This window comes from Leucoraja erinacea, chromosome 3, assembly GCF_028641065.1.
Source record: "Leucoraja erinacea ecotype New England chromosome 3, Leri_hhj_1, whole genome shotgun sequence".
NCBI lineage: Eukaryota > Metazoa > Chordata > Chondrichthyes > Rajiformes > Rajidae > Leucoraja > Leucoraja erinaceus.
In genome coordinates this window covers 23178848-23188452 of record NC_073379.1, presented here as the reverse complement: position 1 = coordinate 23188452, position 9605 = coordinate 23178848, and the positions used below count along the sequence as shown (strand labels likewise).

The window sequence follows — 9605 nt, the reverse complement described above, 5'->3', positions numbered from 1 at the left end:
TGTTTCATTTAGAGATAAAGCAATGGCGCATGCTCTTTGGCTCACCAAGTCCACACTGCCCATCAATCACCTGTTCACACTAGTTCTAATGTTATCGTACTCCCAACACACTAGGGGCAATTTACAGAGGTCACTTAACATACAAACCCACACATCTGCAGGAGGATACCAGGGCGCCTGGATGAAACCCACACGGTTATAGGGAGAACATGCAAACTCCACGCAGACAGCATCTGAGGTCAGGGTCGAACCCGGTTCTCCGGCACCGCAAGACTGCGCCACTGTGCCGCCCTGCCCACCAAACTGTCTACCCGAGCTTGTTTCCAATTATTTAGCCCACTTCCTGGTTGTGTCCACCCGTTTTGTACCTTTGTTTCAATCCTTGTTGCAGAGGTTTAAACATGGAGTCATGGAATTATACGGCACGGGAACAGGCCCTCCAGCACAACTTGTTCATGCCGACCAAGAATATCCCATCCGAGCTAGTCCAATTTGTATGTGCCTGGCCAAAACCCTTCCTGTCAAAATGTCTTTTTATGTCAGTGTACATGTCTACATAAATTCATAAGTCATAGGAGCAGAAATAGGACATTCGGCCCATCAAGTCTACTCCGCCATTCAATTATGGCTGACCTCTTTCCCTCTCAACCCCATTCTCCTGCCTTCTGCCCATAACCTATAACTGAAAAATACCCAAAGCCTCTGTCTCCACAGCCATTTGAGGAGACTCACATCACCACAAGTTTAATTATATTACCATAATCTTGGAATATGAATTCTAGTATTGTGGTAATATGAAGAGGGTGGTTTCAATGCAAATTGTGATGACAATTGGTTAAACAGGTGAACATACATAACCTGCAAAAGAACCAGACTGGTAGCATAGAATCCATACGACTTACTACATTTATATTGAACACAGAACAGCACAGCACAAGAACAGGTCCTTCAGCCCAGAATGTCGGTGCCAAACAATAACTCTTATCTGCCTGCACATAATCCATACCCCTCCAATCATCCACATGCCTTTCCAAAAGACACTCAATAGACAATAGGTGCAGGTGTAGGTTATTCTGCCCTTCAAGCCAGCACCGCCATTCACTGTGATTATGGCTGATCATCCACCATCAGAATCCCGTTTTACCTTATCCCTTGACTCCGCTATCTTTAAGAGCTCTATCTAACTCTCTCTTGAAAGCATCCCGAGAATTGGCCTCCTGCCTTCTGAGGCAGAGAATTCCAGATTCACAACCCTCTGTGTGAAAAAGTTTTTCCTCATCTCTGTTCTTACCCCTTATTCTTAAACTGTGGCCCCTAGTTCTGGACGTGTAAAAAAAAAAATGCCCTGCACATACATCTCCTTTAAACTTCGACACTCTCCCCTTAAAGCTGTGTCAAGTGAAGAGTGTGTAAACAGACCCTTCAGCACAACTTGCCCACGCCGACCAACATGCCCTATCTACACTAGTCCACCTGCCCACACTGGGCAAAACCCGTCCTATCCATGTACCTGTCTAATTGTCAACATGTTTTTAAATTTTCCATCCTGGAAAAATGTTCCTGAAATTCTGCTTCCTCCGGGAACGGAGCTGTAGATATCTATCTCTGCGAAGGAGGGCGGTGGCTCATGCACCCAAATTAGTATTCCAGAGTAAAACGGAGACTCTGCGTTACACCTTTCAGGAGACCAGAGCAACCATCTTTATCTTTATGTTGGGACCCTTTAGATGAACAGGAGTGGGAACATCCAAAATCAAACAGGACAGGCGCCAATTTATTCTATCCATCTTCTGGACCTTGTACACTTGCTGGAATAACAGCCAGAAAATGGATTCCAAGTCCATTTTATAGTTATATGCACAAGTCCGGTAAGGAAATCCATGAGGAAGAGAGAAACTGCTGAGTCCAGCTCGGGGAGGAGGATGGAGGGAGTTGGCGACGGCAGATACAAGAACAAACGGGCCGGTATGAGGAGCCGGGATCTTACCTTCAACTCCTTCAAGGTCGGCTGTGGGAGGCGAGAGCACAAATGGCGGTCGGGCGTGGAGTGGGGCGATGGTTCGCTGGACGATCCGGATCGAGGCAAAGGCTGCAACGGGGCTTCATGGCTAGCTACAGCTTGGACTTAATGATGCTAAACCTGGCGAGTCTTGTATATGGTCTCAGTGGGCCATTTCTACACACTTTGTACTTAATCTAAGATTGTGTTTTTTGTGTTGTGATAATTTACTGAACTGTATGCAAGAAAATAATTTCACTATATATCAGTGCATGTGATAACAAAGAACCATTGAAAATTGATACATGGTCTCCCAATTTCCCCTTTCTGAATTTTCCAAGCTATTAATTTTAGTGTCACTAATAAAGCATAATGTTAAATCTAGAGTTATTTCCTCCTTAGCTCATGGCATTTCAGTGCAAGTGTGGCAATAGATTGCTGATACATAGTGGTAAATGCCGACTATGTTCTGTTGTGCTGAAGCAAAGCAAGAATTTCATTGTCCTATTAGGGACACATAACAATAAACTCACTTGAACACTTGAACTTAATGGTGTTAGTGTATGATCCAGGAGAAGAAAGTCAGTAATGAGAATAGCTACTTCCTTGCATAAACTAAACATTACTCTGGTGTGGGGTTTAAAGAAAAGATTTTATTTAGGTAACTCCAAAAATGTTACAATGAAACTTAAAAAAAACAATTAGATACAATTATTTTCATAAGTAATAAATTGTTTTTACTTCATGTAGTCCTAGACAGAATTGAAGATGTAGAATAAAAATCAAAGTTTAGAAATGTTCTGTATATGTGAATGATTAACTAGAATGAGAATCTAAACATGAATAGGTGGCATTGTTATCATTGAAGTCTGACGGTTGTAACCAATAGACAGAAAACAAAATTGCTTAGAGTACAGAAGTTATACAAGGGTAAAATACAAGCGGAAAGCCAGTGATGCCATGCAGTCCTCATTACACACCATATCTGCAAATTATATCGCTTTAGTTTGCTGCCATTCGCACTATGGCCTCTACCTCAACCCACCAGCAGACTTACTCTGAAAGGGGAATGCAGCAGCTCGACACCAACATATTGATGGTCTTGTCACGTTTCCAGCATGCTACAAAGGTAACACGATACCCAAACCTAGATCTCCCGTGGGACTGAATGAACTTCAACCTGAGACTGCAAGCAGTGCTGCCTGAAACTAAGCGAGTAGAGCACAATTCTGGGGCGGTGTTATTTATATAAACCGATATCTCGCAAGTAGACGCTGCAAAATTCCATCAATGCCATTTTAAAAACAACACAGAGTGTCTCTGTTTACACAAGTCACTGGGTTAATCAGAATCTAAGTTAAGGGGGTAGCAAGAGAAGTGTTTATTCTGGGCTTTGATCATCATGGGGTACCGTAACATACCAAGCATATGGGAGAGAGTGGTGTTCTCAGAAATGGCTCCACTTCCTGATCGAATCACTGTGGACGGGGATGCAACATTGTTCATTTAGCAAAGAATGCTGGTGACGGGATAGGTTATGTGGCACTTGCGTGACACATTCCAAGGTCCCCATTGCCCAGCTAGAATGGGGACCTTAAGTGGGCTGTCTGAACTGCAGGATTTGCAGTCCATGTTCCTCCATTATAATGGTGAAGGGCCCTGGCTCAGAGTAAAAAAAAAAGTCCTAGCACATTTCTATCCAATTCCTTCATTTGATTTCAAACGACTCTCAGCAGTAACCCTTTGGTTGCTGAATTTATGTTGTTCTTCAATACTGTACTATGCATGATCCGAGAAGGACAAAACGTTGGCCATTTCACAGAATTTCTACGTGTACAGGATATCCGTTAAATGCAACAGCTGCCTATACGAACAAGTACTGAACTTCAAAGTAATCAGCCACGTAGGGCTCTTATATGGGATAAAGCACTATATAAATCCAAGCAATTTGTTTTGCATCAGATTCCAGTATTATAGCACTATTTTCCCATCTCTGTAATTCAACAGTATTTCACAAACAGAACAGTGGTGACAAGAAGTGGGGAAACGCGTCATCAGAATCCAATGCGCTTGTCCTAGTAGATGAGGGACACACAGCAGCAGCGGCAGCAGTAGTGGTGGGAAACTTGCTGTGTTGTCCACGATAGAACCTGCTTACTTGCAAGGAGGCTACAGCAATAAGTTTCCTTGAGAGTTTGCGTTTGGAGAAATAGAAGGGAAGCCTGCCTTACAATGAAAAGAACAACATTCATGATTCAGCAATACTTAGACCATTTCTCATTTTAAAATGTAAGCAACTCATGATCCTTGCCAATCAACATACCACATGTAATAATCTTCCTAGAAACATCGCTGGCTTAAAAAGGTGTGCAGCATCACGATCGGCTGGTTGTCAACAGTCATGCGCTGAATGTCTCTTGTACACGTGTTAAAATGTAGGCCTCTACTCTAACATCTGCATATTACAACAAAGCAATTAAATCATTGTGAAAACATAATCTCATTACAAAGGCTTCCTCTGGCTCTGGTTTCAGTATTCTAACTATTCCAAAGTGGCAAACCATGCTTGATTAAACATTTGGTGGGTAGCATCTACTGCACTGAAAGGATTAGCACCTCTGTTTTGTGTCAAAATTGTTCTGTTACTTTCAATATCGCTTGAGCTATACTAGACATTTCTTTGCATTCCGTTACATGGATGTTTTTATTAAGATATAACACTATACGATACAACCTGGAACATTCTAGAAATGAATTAGGATTGAATGCACTCTGCCTTTCCTGCTAAAAAAAAACAAGAGCTTTTTGTTTTAGGATTCGCTTTTCTTCTTGTTCTTCTTCAGGAAGGAAGGGGTGCGGAACTTTTTCTTCTTCTTGGAAGGTGACTTGCTGGGAGACTCGTCGCTGGCTGCATCAGTCGCCTCCTCAACCGGCGAAGATGGCACCTGCTCAGGAGGTGGGGAAGAGGGCACCTCTTGCCGCTCAGCTGTCGTCAGCTCTTCAAGCTTCTTGCTCAGGTCTTTGCTTGGGCTGTCAGACTCCTCTCTGCCAGGGGTCTGGATGGTCAGTGGCTCCGAGGGCTCATCGGGGGCAAGTTCAGGCAGGGACTGTTGGAAAGTTGCAGCACTGTCGTCCTTGCATGTCTGCTCCACTTGCGATTCTGAAGAATTTATAGAAGAGGACAAAATAAGAGAATGTACAAATTGTGTTCTGGTAACAGAATCCCTTCACTCCTCTGCAAAGCTCCACTACCCACACTCAAGAACGGTTTCTTCCCCTCTGTTCCCAGGCTTCTGAACAGTCCAATTCTTTGCTATCTCATTAGGACATTGGAACTGTTACACTATAACGTTGAGAACTATATTTTCCACTTTGTATCTTTTCATTCACTCTACCTATTGTACTTGAGTTTAGCTTGATTGTATTTCTGTAGAGTATTATCTGATTTGATTGGATAGCATGCAAAACAAAGATTTACACTGTACTTCCGAATATGTAACAATCAGAAATCTAAATCTGTTCTTTTGCAATTTGTCAATGTATAAGATATTGAATAGTCATGTTTCATAATAGCTATTCACCACAACTTTTAGGTTCAAAACTTTCTGCATTTACTCCAATACTTCTCCAGCCCAGTTTCCCATATCAGTCAAAACTCTGAAAATATTCACTCACATCAAGTTATATTCACCCATTGCTCTGTGCTCATAGATCTGCACTGCCTCCCAGTCCAGCAGCTGCTCAAATTCAAACTTCTCACTTTTGAGTTTAAGACTCACTTGAGTTGGTCACTTCTCCCCACAACCCATGTCCATATCATGACACCATTGATAACCATCTTTTCATCTGCCTACACCAAGCTCAGGAATATTTTTCACCAAACCTTCCCATCTGCCTTTCTTCCTTTGTCACTATTGCATACATAACTAATTTTTGGTTCGGTCCCAAAGTCTCCATTGGATTGGTGGCATATCTTGCCTCATTATGACCCCTCACATGTCAAAATTTACCAGATTGCAGGCACCGGATAAATGTTCAATGTTACTCTACTATGGGCTATGTTGCAAATAAAGAGTTCTGTGTAAAGATTTTTTACATTGGTCCAAAATCTGCACGTTTTATATGTTCACATCAGTGGCGCAAAAATATCGGCCTTTCCTTTCTGTGGAAAAATACTCAGTTTCCACATCCAGACGGGAGGAGAGGGTAACATTAGTGTTCGGAGATCTGCAAGATTCAACAGCCATGACACCATCACTTCAATACACCTGTCCGGGTTACTCACCTTTTCGATGATTCTATAATCCAGAGTTGACCAAGAGGAAAAGCATAATCTAAAGACTTTGGTTATGGCGATGAACAGAACTGACAAAGAGTCAAAAAAAAGAGTTGCTACTTATTTTTCCATGATGACCAATTTGAGTGCTTTCCGCATTCTGCTGCAAATTACTGCCAATTGCACTATTTTGTTTCATTTGTAAACTTGTACGCTTTTAATTTTTTTTTCTCCAAATTGTAAACTTGTGTTGTGTCAACCTGGTGAAATTAGGATTATGAGTACAGCAAGTGGCAGAACCACGATGCCCTTTGCAAAGCAGAATGATTCCATAGCAAGCAGATCAGATCAAGTCCTATTATAACTCGGCGGGTCAGGCAGCATCCCTGGCACTCGCAATAGGGTGAACTAACATAGAAACATAGAAAACAGGTGCAGAAGGAGGTCATTTGGCCCTTCGAACCAGCACCGTCATTCATTGCATCATGGCTGATCATCCACAATCAGTACCCCGTTCCTGCCTTCTCCCCATATCTTTTGATTCCCCTAGTCCCTGGAGCTCTATCTAACTTTCTTTTAAATTCATCCAGTGAATTGGCCTGTACTGTCTTCTGTGGCAGAGAATCTAACAATCTTACGTACAGAGGCTCCTGGGTTACTGAAGACCTGATTTATGGCAATCCGACTTCACAACCCAAGGGTATGAACATTGAATTCTCCAATTTTGTGTGGTCACTGCTGAACCCCCGATGCCACAATATCTAAATGGACTGAAGAAGGGTCTCGACCCGAAATATCACCAATCCCCCAGAAATGCTGCCTGTCCCGCTGAGTTAATCCAGCTTTTTGTGTCTATCTTTATATCTAAATGGACATTCTATTAGCTCACCGATTATTTCCAACAAATGCACAGAAACTTAAAAGTATTGATTTTGATTTCCACCCATAAAGTGCAGTCGTGTAAGTAAAGAGCACTCTCTCTATTTGAACAACACACAGTGGGGAGTTTCAAGTGGTCTTAAAACTGGTCAGCCGTACGATTGGTTCCTCAACAAAAACCTGGAGTAACTCTGAGGATCAGGCTGCATTTCTGGAGATTATGGTTAAGGGACATTTTGGGGCGAGGCCATTCTGTAAAGTCAGATTCTTCAATCTGCGCATGAATGTAGATCTTAAACAAATCATTCAAATGGTCCTGGGGTGAAGTCTTTGGTTCAATATTCTGGCCTTATTTAGTATGTATTGATTTAGAGATAGATTAAATAGTCAATAGTGTAGATGGTTGGTTGGTTGGTTGTTGTGGGCAAGTTGACTCGAAGGGTCCGTTTCTACACTGTATGATTCTGTCACCTTAAAACTCCTTATTCCTACCTTAAACCCATGTCCTTTTTGCATTGGAAAACCATTGACTATCTAATCTATCTCTAAATCAATACATACTAAATAAGGCCAGAATATTGAACCAAAGACAGTCCATAGATCATACGGTAGTGTTGTCCACAGATCTGGATGCCCATGACTTCAGCCCAGGACCATTTGAATGATTTGTTTAAGATCTACATTCATGCGCAGATTGAAGAATCTGACTTTACAGAATGGCCTCGCCCCAAAATGTCCCTTAACCATAATCTCCAGAAATGCTGCCTGATCCTCAGAGTTACTCCAGGTTTTTGTTGAGGAACCAATCGTACGCTGACCAGTTTTAAGACCACTTGAAACTCCCCACTGTGTGTTGTTCAAATAGAGAGAGTGCTCTTTGCTTACACGACTGCACTTTATGGGTGGAAATCAAAATCAATGCTTTTAAGTTTCTGTGCATTTGTTGGAAATAATCGGTGAGCTAATAGAATGTCCATTTAGATATAAAGATAGACACAAAAAGCTGGAGTAACACAGCGGGACAGGCAGCATTTCTGGAGGACTGGGTGATATTTCGGGTCGAGACCCTTCTTCAGTCCATTTAGATATTGTGGCATCGGGGGTTCAGCAGTGACCACACACTGGCACTCGCAATAGGGTGAACTAGAAACATAGAAAACAGGTGCAGAAGGAGGTCATTTGGCCCTTCGAACCAGCACCGCCATTCATTGCATCATGGCTGATCATCCACAATCAGTACCCCGTTCCTGCCTTCTCCCCATATCCTTTGATTCCCCTAGTCCCTGGAGCTCTATCTAACTTTCTTTTAAATTCATCCAGTGAATTGGTCTGTACTGTCTTCTGTGGCAGAGAATCTAACAATCTTACGTACAGAGGCTCCTGGGTTACTGAAGACCTGATTTATGGCAATCCGACTTCACAACCCAAGGGTATGAACATTGAATTCTCCAATTTTAGGTAGCTATCCTGCAAACTGCCAACCCCCCTTCCCTTTAGCCCACCAGGATGCATACCCATTTCTTCACTTCCTCTGACCCCTTCCACCTTTATCTGTTCTTTGCCCCCTCTCCTAATCTCACTATCTGTTGTCTTTTCATTTCTGGCCTTTGTCCAACCATACGCCAATCAAACCCCCCTTCACATGCATCTACCTCTCACATGCCAGGGTTTGTCCCAACACCACTTCTCTTCCAGCTTTCTCCACGCTACTACATTCAGTTTGAAGAAGAGACCTGACCCAAAACGTCGCCTATCCATGTTCTCCAGAGTAAGTTGCCCGATCCAGGTTACTTCAGCACCATCTTTCTCTGCTTATGACATTTCTTTGGAAACTGGCAATCTCTTCTGTCAGTAGGTAAAATACTTAATCAAATGTCAGAACTCCGTTGATACTTTCAGGCATTGAGGCAAGCCACTGGATGTGGGACATTCTGATTCTGTACCATGCAACAACACAGTGGAAGACTATAGCTGTTGATTTTAATTGACCCTCAATGAAACCTTTTGATGATGCGGCTTTCTGTGGACATGCGCCTGAAATGCCTTCCTTGTTCCGGAACCGTAGTTGCCATTGTTAACCAAGCCCTTGACTGCAACTCATCATTTTCCTACATCTATGCTCTCACACACTCTTATCCTGAACAAGGATAGAGTTCTCCTAGATCTCACCTACAAACCCATCAGTTTCCACATTCAACAGATTATTCTCTGCAATTTCTGCCAACTTCAGAGATTCTACCACCAGACAAATCTTCCCCTCTCTTATCATTTTTGCATTTCATAGGTTTTGTTCCATCTGTGACCCCCGAACCCACTCTAACATTCTCACCAACCACCCTACTTCACAAGGCACTAACAGTTTTCCAGGTGAGGCTCATGTCATAGAAGCAGAATTTGTCCATTCGGCCCATCGAGCCTACCCCAGTATTCAATCATGGCTGACCTATTTTT

At 42.6% G+C, this 9605-nt stretch overlaps 1 protein-coding gene across 7 annotated transcripts in view; it reads right to left on the bottom strand.

The window, feature by feature from the left end:
- Positions 1-2632: 2632 nt before the first annotated feature.
- Positions 2633-9605, bottom strand: part of add1 (adducin 1 (alpha)) — a 75303-nt gene continuing 68330 nt past the window's right edge. For 5 of the 7 annotated variants that reach the window (XM_055632283.1, XM_055632275.1, XM_055632277.1 and 2 more), the window contains one exon: positions 2633-5159. In XM_055632283.1, coding sequence (XP_055488258.1) covers positions 4810-5159 — 350 coding nt within the window. In that variant the 3' untranslated portion in view covers positions 2633-4809. The remainder of the gene's footprint in view (positions 5160-9605) is intronic. The other 2 variants (XM_055632278.1, XM_055632280.1) reach the window with 1 other exon arrangement.